The sequence below is a fragment of the Euprymna scolopes genome, chromosome 1 (assembly GCF_053919585.1).
Source record: "Euprymna scolopes isolate OS-2025 chromosome 1, ASM5391958v1, whole genome shotgun sequence".
Taxonomy (NCBI): Eukaryota; Metazoa; Mollusca; class Cephalopoda; order Sepiida; family Sepiolidae; genus Euprymna; species Euprymna scolopes.
This window is the reverse complement of record NC_136482.1, coordinates 191420738-191445099: the sequence shown is the minus strand read 5'-3', so window position 1 is coordinate 191445099 and position 24362 is coordinate 191420738. Positions and strand designations below refer to the sequence as shown.

Genomic DNA, 24362 nt, shown 5'->3' with positions numbered 1-24362 from the left:
TTTACAGAAAAAAAAATTGCTTTCTCATTTTACAAGGTTAATAATGTTAGATTTGTGTTAATAAAAAGTCATTTAAGTTTATAAAAAGAGAATTTGTGTCAAGATCTCATGATACGGCAACATCTGTTCAACCGACTCTAACTTGATTATTATTAGAATTAGCATGGTCATATCCTAGCTATTGTCACAACAGGCCATTGTAATGTTGATCAGATATTAATGCAAAGGTGTTTGTAAGTGACACTGTGACCTGCACAGGTGTTTGCGTTGAAGCAACTATTAAACCGATGCAAAGTCTAAGGCTGAAAATGACTCGGAACGTTGATCTAGAATCTATAAAAATGAGACATAACTGTGACCCATTGGGTCACAACCACTAACTATTTTATTTTGATTTTGTGGCAAGATGGCCTCTACCTGGCTTAGATAGAGGCCATCTTGGAGCGTCTTTGTTAAGTAAACAACCACACTAACATGAATTGAGGTAAAAAGTCTTTGTTTTAGCAAAAGAATAAAATGAACAGATATATTTATATATATATCTATAAAAGTGAATGTGTCTGTGTGTCTGTCTGTGTACATTTCCCTACGCAATAACTCTGTCAATTTTAAGTCTACAGACTCGAAATTTGATATACAGGGTACTGAGATTTGGGAAAATCTTTGGGATCGGTTTTCAGACAGAAATTTGGCTGTTAACGGGTTCAACGATTTGACCTTTGAGAACTCTACCAAACTCCGAGAATTTTGGGTCTAAACACTTGAAATTTTAGATATAGGTTCCTCGGACATGGATCTAACTTAATAACTTGATTTGAGCCCCAAACAATAAATGTTAAGGGGTCATAATAGGGGTCAAATTAAAAAAAATTTACGGCTTTTTTTTTTTTTTTTTTTTTTTTTTTTTTTCAACATACCCCTTCAAACACACGGGCAACACCGGGCGTAAATGCTAGTATATATATATATATATATATATATATTAATGTTGGGATGATTAATCATAATCAGAAAAATTTGTGCCTATTTTCCGATGCCAAAAACGATTCCTTTAATTGTCTTTTTATTTGATTTTGTTTAAAACAAAACCTTTCACTGCTGGCAGTAATAATAAATATTTATTGATTTCAAACTACCAATAAATTTAAAATCAATAGATCATCCACCACAAATGTATTTTTACGTTTGAGAAAATATCTGCATATGTTACATGTTTTTTTTGTTTTTTTTTTTAATTTTTATTACATTTTCACCCTAAACAAGGCACATTGCCACTTAGGTGTAGGGGGCTACTATCAGGGGCAGCAACTACTGGGGCACTACGTAGGGATTTGGGCAGCAAGATGTCGGTTCATGTTACACTTGAACTTCTGCATGTCAGTACAGTTGGGGAAGCAGGGACCTGGAATGGAATTCCAGAGTCTAGCAGTTCTTGGGATGAAACTACTGGAGTAGAAAGATCTTTTACATCTAGGGATCTCTACTATGTGGGGGTGGGATTTAGCTGCCTGTCGGGTTTGTCAAGGGTGTCTACGTCGTGGGGGCACAAGTGCTTGCAGTTCTTAAGAGCATTCACCATTATAATACTTGTAGAACAGGCAGAGGGATGCAACGTTTCGACGATGGGACAGAGGCTGAAGCTTAGATGCCAGTTCAGGGCCTATCAGATTTGCGACTCTCTTTTGAACCTTGTCTAGGAGCGAGAGACTAGCAGCAGATGCACCAGCCCAAATATTACAGCAATACTCCATACATGGGCGAATGGTGGCCTTATAGAGGTACAGGATACTTTCAGGTGTCAGTAGTTTTCTAGCACAGTAGAGAGAGCCTACCTTCTTTGCAGTGGCCCTGGCAATGTTTTCAATGTAATTTTTCACATAATTGGGAATAACAACTTTATTTTGATTTATAAAGACATAGCGGGGGTACCCGGCGTTGCCCAGGTGTTTGGAGGTGTAAAAGAAAAAAAAAAAGTTTTAATAGGAAGGTAGGATTGAACCCCGAAGCCTTGACGCGAAGGTGGAAACGAAAGGGAAAAAAAGCCAGTCACCTAACCATCTCGGCCAAGAGGGAAAGGAACTAATATGGGCGTTAAGTGAATGTTTATGAAGTGAAATAAACAGGTGCAAGGAAGTGGCGTGGTGTTTAACCTAGTTTTGCGCTGCAAGCCAGATCATTCGCTTTCCGAAACGGTGAGTTGGTAAAAGTCAGGCAAATGAAATACACACGCGACCCCTGTTCGTAGCTCTTAAATATTATCATTTAGATGCGATATAAATCGTTTTAAGGAGAAGTGAGCCGACCGATTGCTTCTCGGAAAAAAGCCTTTCGCGGACATACACAAAAAGCATACATACACACACATTTTCGCTTTTCTATATATAGATTAGAATAGATACTTGTATCAGAATTGGGAATTTTGTATGGAATTGGTAAAAATATTGGAATCGTCTCACTAATATATATATAATGTATATATATACTTTTTATTTTTTACATAAGCACTTATGTCGCTACACATTCATGAGCATGTTTCTGTCAGCCAGTTACAAGTAACCAGACCTCTTCAGGCGGTGTTGCTTGGTTGCTTGTACAGGGTGAAATAACAAATTTGTTGCCCTAAAGAAAACAACACTACAGCTTTATTTTAAAACTTTTATTGAGAAAAATCAATTCAGATAACTTGATTATAGAGTAGAGCTGACATCTGTAGAGGATAAGGAAGGTCGCTTGGTCCTCTAATCAAGACTGATTACACAGGATTGCCGTGATATATGATACAACCAAATATAAATTTATTTACAGTAATGTTACAAAGTATAAAAAGAGTCCTTGCGTGTGTGCAGCATGAGAGCTTCTACCGCAAATACTGGAACGTTATTTCATGCATCTGTATCGGTCTGTGTCCAGGAAAAAAGAGAGAGAGAAGATAAAGCAGAAATGGATATAAGGTGCTAACGCCCCCTTGTGGCGAAAATCGTATTGCCAGAATCAAGGGGGTGGTAATTATATTTACCTTCTTGTCACAGGTTTTGTGTCCGTGTGTTTGCTGTGTGTGAAATGAACCCCCCCCCCCAGATAGCTGGAAGCTAAAGGAAAGAAAATTGAATGAGCATGCAGATCTATATAGTCAATGTGTATACAGAACAAAAAAATTTTCAAGAAGTGTGAAAGTCTGCGTATTTACGAGGAAATACCATACGACAACCACTTTGGGTCGTGCAGGTCTCAGGTGCAGGTACAAATTCAGTCTGGAAGGTGCAGGTTAGGTTCATTACGCGGTGTGCGAGAAAAAAGGGTAATGATGGTGTCTGAATTGGGCATGACGATCGGATCAAGGTTGGGTGTGATGATGGGTTCTGAATCGGAAAAGCTGGTCAAAGGAAGTGTTGAATCATACAAGCTTTTCAAGAAGTCTAGTTTAGTATGAACTATTGCAATCAAGTCACATCTGCCATTGCGATTGATGACAAAATATTTGTCAGAGCGTTCCAATACGAAGGTCCATTCTAAAGTGGCTGTATTGGTTTGCATATCGAGTCACTACGGACGAAGACATACATGACTGAATATCAAGTAGGTAGTATGGCTTAGAACGTGGTAAGTAAGCGTGACATAGCAAGTTATACTCATAAGGATGATGCCATCACGACATACTAACTTAGCGAGCAGTCAGCAATAAAATCTTCAGAATGTGAGAGAATATATAATTATTTCCACAGCCAGATAACGTCACCAAAAGCCATAACAGACTACAAACCGGAAGTCTAAAGCTCGAGTTTTGCCCTCATTTGAGACGCATTCAAACTTGGGATTTGAAACCCAAGACGTTGGCTTGGGTTGTAGCTCATTCCCTTGTTCAGTACAAGGTAGGTTCAATCCATTGTCATATTTCGCCACAGTTTGCTTTTTCTGTGCCAGTTAATAGGCTTTCTTGTGTGTGTGTGTGTGTGCTCAGTTGATAGTGTGCTTAAGAGGCTCAGGTTTCAAATCCTGAGTTTGAATGTGTCTAACTGATGAGCTCAAAATGAGGGCAAAACTTGGGTCTTAGACTTTCGGTTTGTTGGCTGTCATGGCTCTTGTGAGCTGCGACGTTGTGTGGCTCTGGAAATAATTATATAAACAGCTATGCAAAATAAAATGAAAGAAAATAAAATGAAACATTGAAATAATAGAAGAGTCACCAGATAGCAACAACTGCCTATAATATAAACAGTTTGGTGAAAAAGAAATAGGAGAAATACGTAATTTTATAACAAAACATTTTATACGAGAAAATGAACATAAGTTATTTTTCAGTAATGTGTTTAGGTAAAGAACTTGAATGAATTGAAGTTATATTTAAGAATGTTCATTGTGTGAATATGTATATATTTGAATATTTGGCAGCGTGGCATTGGGTTGGATACACGAGTCATTGAGATTTTTTGTCCAAAGGTTAAGTTGAGGTGTTGAGTAAGCCTTTTAATGCCTTTCTTTCAGTCGGCTGCCTGTTTCCTTGCCATTATAAGAGTTCCCAACTTTGCACCGGTTTATTACTTTCACAGATAGGTGTTACTTTTTGGAGGTTTGAAAATATTTCCATTGATTTAAAATCATTTGATTTAACACCTTCATGTTTAAAAGTTTTTAGCTTTAAGTGAGGAGAAAAGCAAATTCCAACAAAGCAGAGAAGGAAAGAGGGTAAACAATCAGAAACATTTGCATTTTAGCGTTCATAAGAATCACTTTGCGATTCAATCACCGCAATTTCATTAAAAAAATTCATAAACTGTGACGTATCTATTAAGATATTTTTCTTGCAAAACTAAAAACAATAAATCTTTATTTCTATATTATCCTTTTTTGTTAGTTAACTCCCCCCCCCCAATAAAGTGCATTGCTACTTTAGTTTAACATGACGGGCTACTAATTGGAATTGTGTCTAAAAGCGACTATGTGGGGAGTGGAGCTGCGAGATGTCCGCATGTTAGTCCAGCCAGGGAAGCAAGAAATGCGGGGGGGTGGGGGGTCCAAATTCTAGCAGTCTAGAAACTAATAGAGTAGAACGTTTTCTGGTATCTAGGGATCTTAACAGTGGAGAGGTGGGATTTTGCTGCTTGTTGGGTTAAATATTATTATTCTGGTACTTAGCTAGTTTATGACTCAATCTCTGGCAACTTCATGTTGGCATCTTCTGGCAGGTTATGTAAGCAGCTGGAAGATGCTGAAGCAGCTATCCAATCAGCTGTCAGAAGACAATTTTCAATGAAAACTTAAAATTTATTAAATCAAAGATTTTTTTTTTACAGGAAATGACTTTCAATATACTATACCAATGTGAAATGCCCCCCTCATATCTAAATAGAAAGCCATTCTTAACATAGGGAAGGGAACTCTGTTGTTTGAATTAATCATCTGGCAGTTTTTGCCTTTGTATTATATCTACGTGCAGAAGCAAAGTTGATGGAGATTGACTGTAAACTGAATAAGTATGATTATTTTTTAAGACCTCCCCGACAAAACTGCCTCTGAGATGGATATATATGCTGATGACACTACACTCTATAACAGGCACGACAGGAAAACAAATGAACACATATCGGAAATCTTTCTGTTTAGACTTCTACTCAGTCATGGCTGATGTAGCAAGAGTATGCTGCTCCCGTTAGTTGAATGAAGAATTCCATTCCGTTTGAAATTCTGTGAAGATTCCTGAATTCAACAGAAAGATTTCCCAGTTTGACAAGATATACCTGAAGAAAGTTGGAGGTTACATTGACCAAAATGTTCTGCAAATGGACATAAGGAGCTACTCTTAATGTGGTCTTTTAAACTTTTCCTCTGCCCACTGGCACTACGTCAACCTTGGAGTAATTGACCATAGAGGATTTTCTAATTGTTATGAAATAAAGTGTTACCCTATGATAGAGCTCCTTGATCTCTTAAAACTAATCAAAGTAAAATAGTTTAAAAAAAAAAAAAAAAAGTAGTCTGTGAGTAGGCAATTGAATTATGTGCCTCAGTCACCTGAGTTGGTATTGAATCATGATGGGCTCAACACTGCCTTCCTCAATACCTCTGTATGCGGTACTCTGTTTTTTCGTGTGATGCCAATGATCTTCTAGATTAGACTTCTCTTCACTAAAGGAGCTTGCTTCCTGTTGGGATCTCTGGCACTCCTTCTGCTCACAGGGAGTGTATTGAATTGAGGAGTAGCGAATACAGCAAAGCGTGTAAAGAGGCATGCTCACCAGGCAATCATTGCTCCACCCGACAACTCCTTCACATGTCCGATCTGTGACCGTACCTGTGGGTCAAGGATGTGACTATTTAAACATCACCAGACTCACAAGAAGATTGTTATCATCAGATAACGATAGACGACCAAGAAGGAGTTACTATTTGATACTGGTCTTGGATATAACCTTAAACTATATCCAGTGGTGAGGCCCCAGCTTGCAGGCTTTGGGGAGTGTGGCACCACCCTTTAATTGCCATTACTCCCAGGTCCACTCAGTCCCAGAGTGGTAGTACCTGTTAGGGTCCCAACTATGGGTTAAATAGAAACCAACTTGAAAACAACAAATATATTCTATTAAAAAAATTTTCTTCAAAATCTTTGGATTCGGCATTAAATAACTTGAAAAGGGTTGGTATGCCGTAAAACAAAAACCAATCAACCAACTATTTGATACCATATCTACAGGGAGACTAATGTAGGGAGTTCAGCTGAGAGATGTCTGTTCACATTACATTTAAACTGTTGCAGATTATTAGTACAGTCGGGAAAGCAGGAAACAGGGGGGGAATTCTAAAATCTAGCAGTCCAAAGGAAGAAACTACTAGAGTAGGTTTTCCGGCACCTAGAGATCTCAACAGTGAATGGGTGGGATTTTGCTGCTTGTCAGATTAATCAGAGATATTACAACATGGTGGCACAAGGTTCAGCAGAGCACATTCCATTAAAATACTTGTAAAACCGGCACAGGGATGCATCTGTGCAACCTTTTGGGGTCCTTGGACGCCATGTTGTTGTTGTTGCTGTTTCTGTGGCTATTTTTGTTTTTTTAATTTTGACCCATAATCTTACCTCCCAAGTGTAAAGGTGATTTTTCTGTGACATTAAGAAAAAGCACTCATCATTATTTATTATGGCGCATTTGGTATAATGCTTAATGTTTGTGGACTGGAAAACTAGTGGTTCAATCCTTGGTTGAGTTGTACAAACGAATTTTAAAAAAAAATAGTAATTCATGTTTCTTTGCTAAACACACAACATTATAAATTAAGGATCAAGAGTAAGTGGAGCAATCCGGGGAAAACTTTGGTGCTACATCTCTTTAAAGGAACCTTTGGGTTGCCCTTAACTACAGTTGATCCATTTATATATTTTATGGAAGTGACATTATGAAACTTTTTGAAAAGAGTAAAACACTCACGGGCACTGGTTATAGGTTCCTTTATTCTGAGTTATAAACACACACCAAATCTCCATTATGTGAGGCTACTCGGTTATGATAAATATATATTCCTAATGATGCGGCGTACATTTGGAATGCACCTAAATATGCAGGTATGTGGCCCACCTATATAAACGCAATATTATAGTCATATAATCGAAAACCTCAAAACAACATTTATTTATTCATATTTTATAATATATATATATATATATATATATATATATATATATATATATATATATATATAAAATAAAAGCAAGGCCTAAGTCATTCAACTGTGTCTATAATAATTAAATTGCATACATGTATCCCTGTAGTAACCTGGTAACCTCATGTAATGGAGATATTGTATGTATATGTTTTAATTCAAAACTTAGAATTTACCTCTACATATGTGTGTGTGTGTGTGTGTGTGTGTGTGTGTGTGTGTGTGTGCAAAATGGTCTTTACCTGTGTACTTTGTCATTTTTGGTCTACAGACTTGAAACTGGGTATATAGAGGATTTGGACTTGTAGTACAAACTTGATTTGGTTTTTAGTCAGAAAAAGTATTTGCTAATGGGTCAAAATTCCAAAAATTGAACTTAACATACACAAGTTTGTTAAAAATGTATCTTCTATGCATGTGCAAATATACATTTAATCATGTTAATTTTTGAAGTTTTGATATGCATATGGATTTGTCTCAGATGCTAACGAATAAGGTTGGAAATCTACATGTTTTGGTTTCGATTCTAGCTAATGGCACCTAAGTCATATATTTTTTTAAACTTTTAAAATATACATTATATATATATATATATATATATATATATATATATATGTATGTATGTTTCACTAAACAACAGTGAAAATTGCAGGGTTTTTTTCTGATTTATCCTTTCAAGTTGGCGAGTCAAGTGAACAAATGTGCTCGCGTGTGAACAAAAACTTGCCATATTTGCAAACATTTTCGACTTTCATGAGTCCTTGTACGGTAGTTGATGAGTTACAAAATTACAATTTATTGAGAAAGTCAGTTAAAATCGTTTCAAAAGCATTTAAGTATACTCTCTCTCTCTCTCTCTCTCCTCTTGTGTATGGAACTTGGTTGAAGATGGGTTTGTTTGTTCGAATGAAAAACGCTTCAATAATGGGGGAGGGGCGTAGGTTGCAATTTGTGACAGCAAAAATGGTGGTGTTTTCTATTAATGTTTCTGACTTCATTTGTGGGGGGGGGCATGTGCTGCTAGATGTTGATTCTCGTCACAGCCAATACATTTTCAAGAGTTTACAACAATTTTAAATGCCTGTACAAAAAAAAAAAAAAAAAAAAGTCTGGAAACTTATTGAAGGCACCTGGTAAAAATCATATTTTCAAGAAAACTTTTTAAATTAAAAAAGAAAAAAATGCACTCTGACATATTATTCAAAATGTGTTGCATCTAAGCACATTTCTTTTAAAATCCACAGCAAAGTCTTTTTGGTATCTGCTTGCTTTGCCATATTACATGTGATATAGCCTCCAAACTCTTCGGATCTGCAAGAGCTTTAATCCTTTTTCCTGCTTTCCGGCTGACTACAATATGGTTGTCTTCAAGTCTAACGTAAATAAGTTCTTGATGAGCCGTTCCATATAAGTTATCAAATTTAACAAATTTTCATTACTAATGATTGTTATATTGTCCAATTTCTACTGTACACTCTTTAACCCTTATCCTTGAGTGGCCTCTTGGCCTTGATATTGAGTTGATACCTATGAAAAAAAATAAAAAAAGAAAATGTCCAATGTGAACAAGTTCTAATTGAATCGTCCCCCTAAGTAATCCAAGTTACAAAATTCCCACTGTTTACTATGCTAAAATCACAATGACTAATGTATACCTATTAACTCTTATCCTCGAGTGGCCTCTGGGCCTTGATAAGTGGTGACACCCTTGTAAAAAAAAAAAAAAAAGAAAAAAAAACAGGGTAACTATTTTATACCGATTTGGTTGGCTATTCATTCATGCATTTGAATTTATTCTCGTAAATTGTAGGTTGTATTTAACTGAACAAGAAAAAACCCGCTGAATGGAAAACTTGATTGATTTTGTATCAAAGACAGCCGGGCGTTATAAAAGTGCGAGGCAAAAACGATGTCGATCTACATGACTCTGACACATGTTACGGGGGGGGGGGGGGGTCTGAATCTAATTAGAAACATTAAATGATTGTGAAAGCACTTCTTTTTTTTTTGCCAACTGTTGCAATAATGTAAAAGTAAAGTTTGAAAAGAATATTTTCATAAAAAATTTTTTAAATTAAAAAGTTTGAAATCTGACTCATTATCTGAAATGTGTTGCATCTGCGCACATTTCTTTTAAGACAATGTAGAAAGGATATTTTATCCTATTCCTTCGTTCTCATTTCATTTCTAAATATCATTAAGTTTTTTCTCTATTTGCATTTTGTATAATTCTGGCCCTTCTCCTCTTCTGACGAGAAGCATTTAGCTTCGAAATGCCATGGCCTAAAGAGTTTTTTTTTTTTCTTAAATTTCTCATCAACCTTTCCTTATTGTTCTGATGATATAATAAAGTTAGATATAACTTTTATTCCTTATCTTTCATTTATTATATATATATATATATATATATATATGAGAGAGAGAGAGAATTTTTTTTTTTTTTTTTTTTTTTTTATTACATTTTCACCCCAAACAAAGCACATTGCCACTTTGATGTAGGGGCTACTATTAGGGACACAGGCTACAGGGGTACTAGGTGGGGAGTTGGGCAGCAAGATGTCGGTTCACGTTACACTTGAACTTCTGCATGTCAGTACAGTTGAGGAAGCAGGAACCTGGAATACAACTTCATGATTTTTAAACGAAAGCTGAAGATATCTTCATTAGAAGTGGAAACATACTTAATACCTACAACCTCCATATATTCGCATCGGCTGGAAATCTGCCCATATATCTATTTACTTTATTATACACACTGAACACGCCAGAGCTTATAATTTTACTTCCAATTTATACTAGTACTGTATTGTTATTTTTATTAAGATATTCAATCCCACTTTTCTACCCTTGTGTCACATTTTCTCACTATTTCATAGTTTCTAGTCAGACCTTTTCACTGAACATTTGGATTTTGTTTCCACATTTAATTTTCCATAAAATGTATTATATTAGAAAAAAAATATTATAGTGAACTAGCACCCGAGATTGAATGAGAATCAACTAATGTTCCTCTATTTTTTTTTGTCATCAAAATCAGTGAAATCACTAATTTTTCCATCAAATCAATTGATTGCCTGATCTCGTCAGGGACCCACCGCGATACACCAAGAGGGAGTGTTACATGCCTCCTCGCAGTGACTTAATCCACAATACGTTCTAGTCTACATTGCACTGTAGAGAACCTACTATTGATTTTGTAAAATTATTTTTATATAATAGTTTGAATTAAAGTGCAAAAGTCAAGTATCATGATTCAACTGTACTCTAAACAAAAGCATTTGTTTCAAACGCATGCCTGCCTTATCAAAGAACATACTGTTGATTTTATAGGCTGGGTCCTTTAGCTTGTGCAGTGATAAAAACTTTTCAAATGCACTTGTGATATTAGGTTGTATAAGGATGTTAACTTATAACTTATAATGTATAAGGTACGATTCGGACTTTAATCAGATTTTTTGGATTGTCGATACTTATCAGAGTCATTCCAGTACATAACTCACCTAAAAATATTCCAGGCATATAAAGTACATTTGTGTGAAATTTTCACAAAATTGGCTCAGCCGTTTTGGAGTCCATAGGGAACACGCACATACACACACACACACAAAGTGCCTTTCATATAAAAGTAGAAATAAAGATTTGTGTAATTTTGAAATTTTAGTTTCAGTTGAAAATAAAATTAAGTTGGACGGAATTTCGAACAGAACACTTTATTTATTTCACGAGTCTAGCATGCTCTTATTCTGTCAGCCATGACTGGATAGAGGTATTAAGTAATTCGTAATTGTATTTTTCGATCGCCTATACTGAGAATTGAACCTTCAAGAGAATATCACTTTTACAATTTTTTCAAGTATTCTAACCACTGCGCCACGGGTTCGTACTTTTGAAATTTAAACTACTGCTTGCATACTTTGTTGTGACAGCGAGTGTTGTTTCTGTTTGTTTTGTTTTCTTCCTCTTTTTCCTCTTGCTGTTAATTCTTTCTGATTGACAACATATCGGACCATTGAGTGAACCTGTTGCATTTTCATGGAGAGGAGGTTTGGTAATAACAAGAATATTTTTTATTTCTTTTAACTTGTACTGTTGCGCGTTTGGCTGTCGGTTTGAGATCACGGCCTCGTCACTCATTAGAATTATAAGTAGGGACTTGTCAAACTAGTCAGCATTATATTTCTAAATCTGCAATTTGTTTGGCTCTTTGATCAGCCATTTAACTGTGATGCCATGATACACTACACACATATGTACAACTTTGCTTTATATATCTACTTTTATATACTTTGTCTCTCTGTGTAAACTCGTTCCCAATGGACTCAAAAACGGCAAGCCCGATTTTTTTTTTTTTTAAATTTCAGATATTTTATGTGCATGGCAGTGTTCTTAGATAGGTTTTGTATTGGAATGTCTTTGATAATTATCGATAATCGTAATAATCCGATGAAGGATTTTGACCATAGTTAACACTTTACACAACCTAACATCACAAGTGCATTTGATAAGTTTTACTACCACACAAGCTGAAAGGACCAACATATAATCAACAGTAGGTTCTTTGATATGACAGAGGCACATTCAAAATGAATATTTTTGTTTAAAGTGCAACTGCACCAGGATACTAAACTTCTTTATTTTAAACTGAAATTCAAGCCATTATCACCACACAAGCAGTAAGGCCAGGCATCAACAGTAGGTTCTTTGATATGACAGAGGCGTGTTCGAAATGAATGTTTCTGTTTGGAGCATAAATGATGCATAATGCTTGACTTTTGAATTTTAAACTTAAATTCAAGTCATTATAAAACATAATTTAATAAAATCAACAGTAGGTTCTCTACAGTGCAATGTAGACTAATATATTGTGGTTTAAGTTACTGTGGAGAGGCATGCAAAGCTTCTTTTCTGTGCACCGGAATTGGTCTCGAGCTAGAGCAGGCAATCAATCAATTTGATTGAAAAATGGGCGATTTCATCGATTTTGATGACAATAAAAATATGAGTGTGAAAAATTTGTTGATCATCATTCAATCCAGGGCAACGTCGGATCTTCCTGCTAGTATATATATATATATATATATATATATATATATATATATATATATATTGTTTTTATTAAGATGATTTTAACGTTTTCATTGATTTTTCTACATTCTTAGTTATGACTTTGAAATTCAGTCAAGAGGACAAAAAATGGTTTAGAAAAATTTTAGATTAAGATATAGGTTACCCGTCAATAATAAAACAATATTGAATCATCAGTGGATGCCATTGTTTAGTCCCTATAAAAATTGCCTATGTATGTCATAGTTTAATTACTCAAAATCAAAAAGCTCTTTCAACTGTGAATCAGGTCTTGACATTTCATACATTCTTCACAGGCTGACACAACAGGCATAAAAGTTTGACCCCCATAAAAAGTTGTATTGCTTAGATTCAACGTTTCGGGTGGAATATTCAGAAAAACAAGATTCCTTTCTCTCCACTTACTGACACTCTTTTTCTTCTCAAGTGAATTTGACTTTCTTATTGGTTATTGGTTATGCTCTCTGTTAATCATGTGTGAAAGAAAATAAAAAGTACAATCCTATTTCAATTATAATTTAAAAAAAAAATTTTTTAGTTTCATGTTTAAAAAAAAAAAGAAGATATTGGTCCCCCATATATCGGAGAGGGACCTATGTTTTCAGTGACGTCTGTGCATCCGTTAGTCCGGACGATTGCCAGATAACCGTCCATTAGTTTTTCCTGAAATTTTGCCACAAATTGTATTTCATTAAATAGATGTGCACAGTAAAAAAAAAATTTTTTTTTTTTTACAAAAATTCCCGTTGCACCCCCAGGGGCTCAAAAGAGGTCAAAAATGCCCCCAAATGTCCAAAAATGACACATTTTGCCCCATAACTTTTGATCCATCCATTAGATTTTTCTGAAACTTTGCCAAAAGTGGAGCCCATTGTTCTTAACATGAATCCATTATATGTGACCCTGGCAAAATTCTGGTTCGCATCCCCAAGGAATTTTAGTGCTATAAACGCCTCTTTTTGTGGCTTTTTTTTTCATATTTCTCAACAAAGGCTTGATATGTCTGACTATATACTGATTTTCCACAGTGGTCAACTCAAATATACATATGTCAAGGCTTGAAACTGCACCGTTATCCATTTACACTGGGATCTGGCATCCCCAGGGGCTCAAAAGCGGGCCAAAATGCCCAAAAATGACACTTTTTGCCCCACAGCATTTGATTCATCCATTAGATTTTCCTGAAACTTGGTCAAAATGTGGAGGCTATTGTTCTTAATATAAATTTGGTATGGGTGACCCTGGCAAAATTCTGGTTCATATCACTCTGGGACTTTTAGGGCTAAAAAACATGCCTTTTTGGAGCTCTTTTTTCGTATTACTCAAGAACTTGATATGCATGTCTATATAGTAGTTTTCCATGGTGCTGAATTCAAATATACATGTCTTAAGGCGTGAAACTGCATCATTTGTCCATTTTCACAGGGATTCGGGGTCCCAGGAGCTCAAAAGGGGCCACAAATGCCCCAAAATTGGAAAAATGACACTTTTTACCCCATAACTTTTGCACCATCCATTAGATTTTTCTGAAACTTGGCGAAAATGTGAAGGCAAGCTTGGTCCTTCACACTTCTCATATTCATCATTTCTTTACTATTTTTTGTGGTGTCATCTCACATACTGCATGCGCAGCTTGTCTTTTTTAAATCGTTTCATTTTTTTTATTTATTTTTTTACTTTTTGAATTATTAAAGTAAACATTTGGAATTTATTAAATGAAACTTTTTTTTATTTAAATGAATGCTTTTTCATCAATATAATTTCAAGTAATTCTGACTCTTTTAAAAATCTCATCTGAAAGCTCCCAATACTGTTCATGTAATCCATTCTTTATAACATTTATTATTGTATTTTTTTGTTTGTTTTTGTGATTATGGATGTGAGGTTCTGTCAATGTTTATGAACTGAATTATTTTATTCTTCACTTGTGTGTTGGGAGCACATTTTTTGTATGAAATCATAACTTATGGGTAGAATTTTTTTTTGATTTTGATAATCATTTTCAGTTTTTATTTATTTAAAAAAAAAATTTTGATTTAAAAACAAAATTGGGGGTTTGTTTTACTATACACATAGATTCGAAAAAGTTGTCAAAAAACAAATATATAACAAATAAATGTTAGCAAAGGCAAGATAAGTTACTTTTTTTACCTATCTGAAAAAGTTTTTAATGTTTTTATTTAATATAAAATGTTTAATCATTTCGAAAAACATGCAGTGTTTATCAGTATGTTTGAAAAAGACAAATGGCGGCTAGCTCGTTGTTGAATACCTTAAGTTTGTGAAAATGAATTCAAACTAAAAAAACTTTACAAAATACTGTTAGAAATTCACTACTGTGACATAGGCGGACATATATTCGGTCGGTTTCTAACAGTATTTTGTATAATTTTTTAGGTTGAACTCATTTTCCCAAACTTAACCTATCAACAGCGAGGTATCCGCCATTTGTCTTTTTCAGATATACTGATAAACACTGCATGTTTTTCAAACCGATTAAACATTTTACAGTAAATAAAAACACTAAAAACTTAACTAGATAAGTAGAAAAGTAACTTATCTTGCCTTTGATAACATAAATTTGGACCGAAAGACCCATGCCACAGTGATTAGGGTACTTAGAAAAATAAATTGAAAAAGTGATATTCTCCTGAAGCAGCAAAATCTCACCCCTACACTATAAAGATCCCCATATATCAGAAAGCCTTCTAATAGTTTCTTACCGAGGACTGCTAGACTTTAGAATTCCTTTCTGGGTTCCTGCTTCTCTGACTGTACTGACATGCAGAAGTTCAAGTGTAATGTAAACAGACATCTTGCTGCTCAACTCCCTACATAGTAATCCTGCAAATTATGTCTCAGATGGTAGCCCCTTACAGGTAAGTGGCACTGTAAGTGTTTGGGGTGAAAATGCAATAAAAAAAAATGTTGAAGGACCTCTATTCAGTCATGGCTGACCGAACGAGAACATGCTACCCCCGTAAAGTAAATAAAGATTTCCATTCAAAATTCAGTCCAAATTCCGGAGTTCAACAGAAAGATTCCCAAGTGCGACAAGATACGCCTGAAGAAGGTCGGAGGTTACACCAACTGAAACTTATGAAAATGACACTTGAGATAAAAACAGTAGTCTAAAAGCATCCAAATAATACAAATTATTTCATTCTTCACTTGTTTGTCATGAGGAAAATCTTTTTATGAAGTCGTAAATTTTGGGGAGAATTTTCTTTTTAATCTTGACTATCATTTTCAGTGTTATCTAATTATTTATTTTAACAACTTTGAATATAATATAAAATAGGGATCATCCTTCCCTTAAACTAAAAAAAAAGGAAAAAAAAGAAATGTCACTCGTGTAAATGTCTATTAAATTTTTATCGACGTAATGTAGCATCCCTCTGCCTATTCTACAAGTATTTCAATCGTGAATGCTCTGACGAACTGCAAGCACTTGTGCCCCCTCGACGTAAGTACCCCCCCCCCGATAAACCCGACAAGCAGCAAAATTCCATCCCTTCACAGTTGAGATCCCTAGATGTAAGAGAGCCTTCTACTCCAGTAGTTTCTTCCCCAGAACCGCTGGACTTTGGAATTCCCTTCCGAGTTCCTGCTTCCCCAACTGTACTGACATGCAGAAGTTCAAGTGTAACGTGAACCAACATCTTACTGCCCAACTCCCCACATAGTACCCCTGTAGCTTATGTCCCTGATAGTAGTCCCCTACAGCAAAGTGGCAATGTGTCTTGTTTGGGGTGAAATTGCAATTAAAAAAAAAAAAAAAAATTGGTATTATTTGAATTCTTCAGACTACTGTTCTCATCTTGAGTGTTATTTTCACAACGTTTCAGTCGATGTAACCTCCAACCTTCTTGTCTTGCAGACCTCTATAATGTTTCTATTGAATTCAGGAACCTACATGGAATTTCGATCAAAATCCTTTATTTAATTCACAGGCATGCTCTCGTTTCATCAGTCATGACTAGATAGAAGTCCTAAATAATTCGTAATTGTATTTTTAGTCGCTCACACTGGGTATTGAACCTTCAAGCTTCAGAAGAATGTCAACTGAATTTTTCCGAGTACTGTAACCACTACACTATGGCTCTGTTCAAAATTCTGTTCACAGATTCCCAGGTTCTACAGGATACGTCTGAAGAAGGTTGGCAGTTACATTGTCAATGCTCTACATTGCAAGTGAAACAGTCGCATTTGCGAGTGATTTTGCAAAGTGCCGACTAGAAATAATGAAATATCTTTTGGTGATTGCATTTCTTTCACTGACAATCTTCCAAAGCTCAGTAAAAAAAAGGCTGAGTGAAAAATATTTTTTCAATTTTTTTAATAAAACGAACAAAGTAAAATTATTTAAACAAAAAAATTTAATACAACAATATACTTTTTTTTTAATAAAGGCTGTTTAAAAAAACATCTGAAGAAATCCGAATGTTTATACCTTCAAGTATCAACATAAAAATTTTTGTATATTTAGAATTACACTTATTTAAAAAACACACAGAAAAATCTTTATGATGTACATACTCGTCACAGAATGAACATGTCATATTCTAAAAATCATGTGGGTTTGGCTAGTAACTTTTCTATTTGGCTAGTAAACGAAAATATTTAGTTGTCAAAGGTCAACTAAAGATAAATTTGTCTATAAAGTGTGACCAGACGTGCGCGGCCCGACAAATCGCTGACTCCCAACGTCGTGTATCGTGGATTTTTCGTTCGACTATTCCTCTTATGGCCGGATCATCATTTTCTCGCTGGCGACTGTCCATGGGAACACACGTGGTTTCACAAAAGTAGAAATTTAATAAATCGTGGAACAAAGAAAGGAAAAACACAAACGCCAATGTTCACATATAAATTGACTGTTGGACGTGTGTGTGTGTGTGTGTGTGTGTCTACTCTCCGTTCTATCGATGTTACGTTCGTCTCCATTTCTGTTTCACAGTCAACTCTAACACTGTCCAACTTCCATCCGCCCCAACGGGCATCTAGTTGTCAACTAACTGTCTCCTCTACGTTGGTATTTGAGGTCGCCCCCCCCCATCCCGACTACTACCGGAAGCTGCCTTTCCTGTTTTATCTATAAGTTTCTATCGTCCTGTCAACTCTAAAAAGCTCGATCTAAAAATACCTAGAGATTCATTGCTTGTTACTTCCTATCTATTGTTTCCTGTTCCTTTGTCTATTGCCCCCCCCTTTCAGCACTTAGTGGCTCAAGTCTACCTAAGGCCCACTTTATAGTATCACAAGAGCCCTGATTGTGAAAATGGCATTCAAGATGAGAACAGTTGTCCGATGAATCCAAGTAATACAAATAATCAATCTTCATCTCAGAAATTTAGAAAAGTAATTTACCTTTAATATTTTGGGTTCGTTAAGAAGAATCTTAAAAAGAAAGATTAGAGTAATATCCAAAACTGGAAAGTTCAAGAAAAGATAAAATAATGAATGAAGAGAAAATTTCAACATTGTCAATATCCAGACAAAATTCAAACAATCTTAAATTTTAATACTAAAGGTAATAGAAACCTTCATTATTCAGTGCAAAGAGCAGAGTATATCAAAGTCATTGACAATTTTGCGCATCGGGTCAAGGTGTGTTTGCATTGCAGGAGTCCACATTTGGAGGATATCAATAAACAGTGATCAAATAAAGACTGTTGGACATTCTATCACTAAAATTTGGTGGACAAGTCAGGCATAAATAGAAGCTTTTCTTTCTTTTCATTTTTTACTTTCAAATTTTCGAATAATAAAATATTAATCTTCATGGAATTGGACAATTTGTCCTTTTGTTCCTGAAGATGAATATTTTATTAAAAAATTTGGAAGAAAAAAAAATTGCAATTTATTTTAAAAAAATAGCAATATTTATTAAAAACAATTTTACACTCGTCTGCTCTTTCTAATCGTTAAATCTTAATTTATTATAGTGTTTCAGATAATGAATTCCTTTTTAGAAAAAGTACTGTAATTTTTTTTTTTTTTTTTATTATTATATAAATATTTTTTTTAAAAATTCACTAAATTTTTTTTTCTTCTGTTGAGATTTTGTTCTTGGTATCTGATCTGAAAATTTTTTTTTTTTCTTCTTCACAGATTTCATCCTCAAGGAATTGGCTTTATTCACCTGTGCCGCTAGAGATCTTCAGATAATCATAATGGATGCCATGAAAATTTCCCCCAACAAAATCAAGTACTTTAATACAAATTACCAGAAGTTGTCTCACAAAATTTACGATTCAAAATGTGATGTAAAACTGTCAGTCGGCGGCACCAGTTTCCGCGTGCATAAAGAAGTCTTGTCGGAAGCAAGCGATTATTTTTCTGCTATGTTCCGACACGACATGAAAGAGAAAGAGCAAGATGCTATAGAAATCAAAGAGATAAGTCCGAAAGGATTCTCCGCGATTCTGGACTATTTCTACCATGGAAACATTACGATCAGTCCGGATAATATCGAAGACGTTTTAGAAGTTGCTCGGTTTTTCCAAACAGATTGGATCGTGGAGGTGTGCTGCAATTACTTGATAAGATACATGAGTCTTGAGAATTACACGTGCGTCAACACTTTGGCTGATAAATATGCGCTCGGTGACATGCAAGATCAAATCTTCAGTTTTCTTGCCGAAAATATCATGCAGTTGGTGGATCAACCGAAATTCTTGCTTAATTTCCCCGACAATTTGCTGCTGCCATTCCTGCGAGAGAACATTTACATTGAAGCAACTGAGTATTTCCTTTTTACGTTAATTCTAGATTGGGTCGACCAAGATCCATGTGTGAGGAAACCAATGCTTTTACCGCTTCTCAGGGAAATACGTTTCTGTCTCATGGAACCCGAAGAACTTGATCTACTACCAAAGCAAGTTTACGAATTTGAAGAAATCCGTAATGAAATCGAAGAAGCAAAGAATTATATTCTCTGCATTCCGATGCAGTGCCTTCGGAATGAAGAAAAATTATTACAAAGAGGATCGAGAAAGGTCTTGGCGATGATTTTCTTCTCTGAGGATCGTTACATAACAAACATTGCCTATCGCACGATTGATCACGAAGGAATTTGTTTAGAGGAACTGAATTCTAGTTTAGATACGCGATATGAATATACGTGTCAAGCCGTGTTGGGAAACTTCTTGTTTGTCGCTGGCGGCTACACTGATAATTACTGTAGCAGTGATCGTGTGTTTATGTTTGACCCGCGTTATAGAATCTGGATCGAGGTTGGTGCCATGCAGCAGCCTCGAGTCTCTTTCTCCCTTTGTTCATCTGATACTCGGTTATTTGCTCTATGCGGCATAAACCATATCATTACCGAAGAAGGTGAATCTGAATCCATTCTGAATACCTGTGAAATGTATTACCCCGAAGAAAATACATGGGTTGACCTTCCAAGCTTGCCAGTTGGTATATTTGACTTGGCTTCTTCCTTTGCAGATAATGTTATTTATGCGAGTGGTGGTATCAGTGATGACCCGCAGTCGCCCGTTCCATTGCCCGATCTTTATGCTTACAGTTTAGGAGCGGACGCCTGGGAGCCCAAGGCCCCTATGATCTATCCGCGTCAAGGTCATAGCATGACTACCGTAAATAACAAGCTATATGTTTTCGGAGGTTACACATCACTGGAAGATGTTTCCTTCTCCGATTGTTATAATAATGAGTGTTACGATATTGAAACAAATCAGTGGACTGAAATTCTTCGGACACCGGACGATATTGGACAATTACAACGTCATGTTGCATGTCTTGACCATCAAATCTATATTGTGGGCGGAACTAATACTCATCTCTATGCTTACGATACAGAAGAGAACACTTTAAACAAAATCGAAATGCTTGGACCGCAAATTCTCCGAGTGGTTTCTCTAAATGTTGCATATCCTGACAATGTCTGACCGGCTATTCCAGGAGACGCTTGTAAAATATTCTGAAAAGTATGCTTTTTCTCCACAGCCAAGATCTTCTCTCGAACGGAATCATATATTTTAAGACTTCCTTTTACACTAATTTTTACATTCCGAACAACAAGTTTCAGGTCCGTTTTTTTTTTTTTGTTTGTTTTTTTGTTCTCTTGTTGTTACTTCTATGAATTGTCATTTTACAAGGAAGGAATTAAAAAATGCTTTCTTTGATGTCGTTTAATACAAACTTGCCTGCAACTGCTGTCAATTTTATTTTCTCCTGAGAAAAAGGGAAATTTTTTTTATTGATTGCAGATAAACACATATTTTGGAGATGGTCGGATACTTTTATCTTTATATAAAGATGCGAATTCTCTTGATAATTACTAGAAATCCTCTTTTTTTTTTTTTTTTTTTTTTTTTTTTTTACAAAATTTTTCTTACTGTCTGCCATTTTGTTATGAAAAAATGTTTTGTTTTTAATAAATAAGGATATGCAAACGTAATCTATTTTTTTCTTAAAATTTGTTTGGTTCTTCTCCAGAATTTCCCCTATATTAAAAAAACAAAAAAATATATATGGTGTATGCACCTGTGACAGAACAAAATATCATATTCCAAAAATCACTTAAATTAATTTTATTTTAACTAAGAAAATTAAATTTTATGAATAAGCAAAAAAGGGACTGTCTTGTGTCACCATCTTAAAGAAACAAGAGCAGATAACTCCACAATAATTCAAACTTGCTAGATCAGCCTTGTAATGTCTACAATTGCTCATTAATCACTTAAAATCTTTTAAAAATGATTTTCTTTATAAAAATAAAACTAATTGATCAATTTGTGTGAGTTATGGAATGTGATCTTTTCGTTTTGTCAATGGTATGTACGTCATAAAAAATTTTCTTTTTTTGCTTTTTACTATTGAAGTAATTCTGGACAATCACCATTTTATTTTATTTATTTATTTTTTTTTTTACAAATATTTAATTTGTCCTTTTTTTAAAACATGAAAAAATATTTTTTGTAATTTTACATTTAAAAGAAAAAAAAAACACTGATTTAAAAGAATCAAAAAAATTTTGGGATTTAAAAAAAAAAAATTGATATTTCAAAATTACTTTTTTTTTTTTTTTTTTTTTTTTTAAAGAAACCAAATGAAGTTGCGGACCATTGTTAAAATGGGTGTGAAAGAATAGACAAATAGTGTTGATGAAAAAAAAATGTAGGTAGATCGATGAAATCGATAAGTTTAACCCATAATCAAACAAGATTATTACACAACGAAGATACTACAAATAATTTGATGATGACCGGATAAAATTTATGTTTCTGAATTTTGGCAGTACACTGCTAAATGTTTTGGTTTCAATTCTAGCTGATGGCACCCAAATCATTTTTTTATTATTTTTAAAATCAATAGTATATATTAGGTACAATATGATAATCAATAGAGAATTGGCTTTGTAATAATAAATACACAATCTGCATAAATTAGAATATATTTAAGTGTATTTTACAACTCTGCAAGGTCGGGCACCCCTACTAATTGAGACAAGATCAAAGTGTAGTATCTGTTCTGGCAGATGCTGCAATCAAAGACCATTGTCCTTGTGGTAATGGGCTTCTGATCCATTTAGGGGCAACCCTATATACCAAGAGGCTCTCACTATCCAGCCCCCATTTCCCACCCCTCGGGAGCTGGTCCCCTTTTTCCTCCCCACTCTTCACATTAAAAAACGGCCTCATGCTTAATTTGCTCAGTGGGGAAGCAAATAAACACAGCCCCCTATTAATAAATAAATAAATGGTAGTCTGAATAAGAGTACATTGGGATTTATTATAATGTCCTTAATGTCGAATTTGAGCAAATGCTGCTCATATAATTAAAAACATGTTCGATCTCTGGTGATTTCTAAATAGAATTATTCAGCGCACCTGCCTCTGCTTTTAGTGATTTATGGCTCTGTTTATTTTGAGATTATCAATGCCGGTCTTAGTTTGCTAATATGTTTCAAACTTGGTACAATGATTGCGTTCTCCATCTGTTACATAATCACAAAAAATGAAATAGAATTGTTGGCATACAAGCTTTATCACGTAGCAGATTGATCATCGACTTTTCAGTTCAGAAAAAGTTAATATGAATTGAGTTAGCACTTCTCTCTAGTGATGGAACGATTCGGATACAATTACCGATTCCATACTAAATTCCTGATTCCGATGCAATCACTGATTCCGATTTTTTTATAAATTTCTAAATATTTAACAATAGAGTGTTTTTTTCCCCCCCAATTACCGTAAAAACTTGTTGAATGTGCAAATATTTTTTCAAGCATAAAAATACACTTATGGGGGGGGGATCTATAGATATTCGTTTTATTGGTAGTTTAAAAATACATAAATTTATTTATTTTTTTTTTTTATTATTATCATTACTAGCATGTGGATGATTTTGCTTTAAACCAAATGAAATAAAAATTAAAAGAATCGTTTTTGGCATCAGAAAATAGGCGCAAATTTTTTCCATACTGATTCCTCCAAAAGTTCTGATTTTTCCGATTCCCGATTCCAATTAATCGTCCTAACACTACTTCTCCCATTGGTTCTGTTCGACTGTTAAAGTGTAGTCATAGTAAACACTTCATGATAATATTACTCGACTACTGTGAGGTTAGTGGATTGTGACCTTATTTGGGTTATTCAGACTATCGTTATCTTGAATGTTATTAAAACGTTTCAGATAATATAGCCTCCGACATTCTTCAGGTGTATCTTGTCAAACTCAAAAACCTTTCTCTTGAAATTCACATCAGAATTGTTCGCAAGGACTCGTAGCATAGCAGATAATGTACCCAATAAAATTCAGTTGTAAATGACACTATTTTGGAGGTTGACCGTTCAATCCTCAGTGTGGCTGATACTCAAAATACAATTGCGAATTACTGAAGACTTTTACCCAGTCATGGCTGACAGAACAAAAGTATGCTAATTCTGTGAATTAAATAAGGGGTCCAATTTGAAATTCCATGCAGATTTTTGAGTTCAACAGTAAAATTCCAGAGTTTAACAAGATACGCCTGAAAAAGGTTAGAAGTTGCATCAGCCAAAACGTTGTGTAAATAACAATATCTTGTCAGCTAGTATTTTTGGCCAAACAACAGCAGGGAACCTTGTATCTGAAGAATAAGTATTTCCTTGGGTGGACAAATCGAATTCTAGGTGGCCAAACTCAAAATCAGAGATATTTTTTTTTTGTTTAGTCTATTATTTGCAATTATGCAACCCAATAAACATGCTGCTTAGTGTATGTTTATAGATATACACACTCAGACATACATCGGCAATGTAAGCAAATATTCTTAGTAAATGTCTGCTAACATTCAGATATTTAGCTTGGTCTGAAGATTCTTAGTCTAATAAGGCTGTAGTTAAAACATGTATGCACGTATGTTGCCAAAAAATGTTAATCTAAATAAAGATGTATATGCATATATATGTTTATCTAAATAAAAATGTATATTATATATAGCGATAGCTGAAATATGTATGCAAACGTTGTCAAAATAATGTTTATCTAAATATATATATATATATATATATATATATATATATGAGCAAACAGTTAATAAAATATGTTAAAAAACACTTTAAATATGTTTTTAACTCATTTCAATCTGAAAAGGAAACACTGGATAAGTGGAT

At 34.7% G+C, this 24362-nt stretch overlaps 1 protein-coding gene across 6 annotated transcripts in view; it reads left to right on the top strand.

The window, feature by feature from the left end:
- The window catches only part of LOC145278388 (kelch-like protein 26), a 258637-nt gene extending 237474 nt beyond the window's left edge, over nucleotides 1-21163 (top strand). For 5 of the 6 annotated variants that reach the window (XM_080130659.1, XM_080130658.1, XM_080130656.1 and 2 more), the window contains exon 2: nucleotides 18853-21163. In XM_080130659.1, the coding sequence (XP_079986785.1) occupies nucleotides 18915-20651 (1737 nt within the window). In that variant the 5' untranslated portion in view covers nucleotides 18853-18914 and the 3' untranslated portion in view covers nucleotides 20652-21163. Of the gene's footprint in view, nucleotides 1-11670; nucleotides 11702-18852 lie in introns of those variants that run through there. The other variant, XM_080130654.1, reaches the window with a different exon arrangement.
- The last annotated feature ends 3199 nt before the right edge of the window (nucleotides 21164-24362 follow it).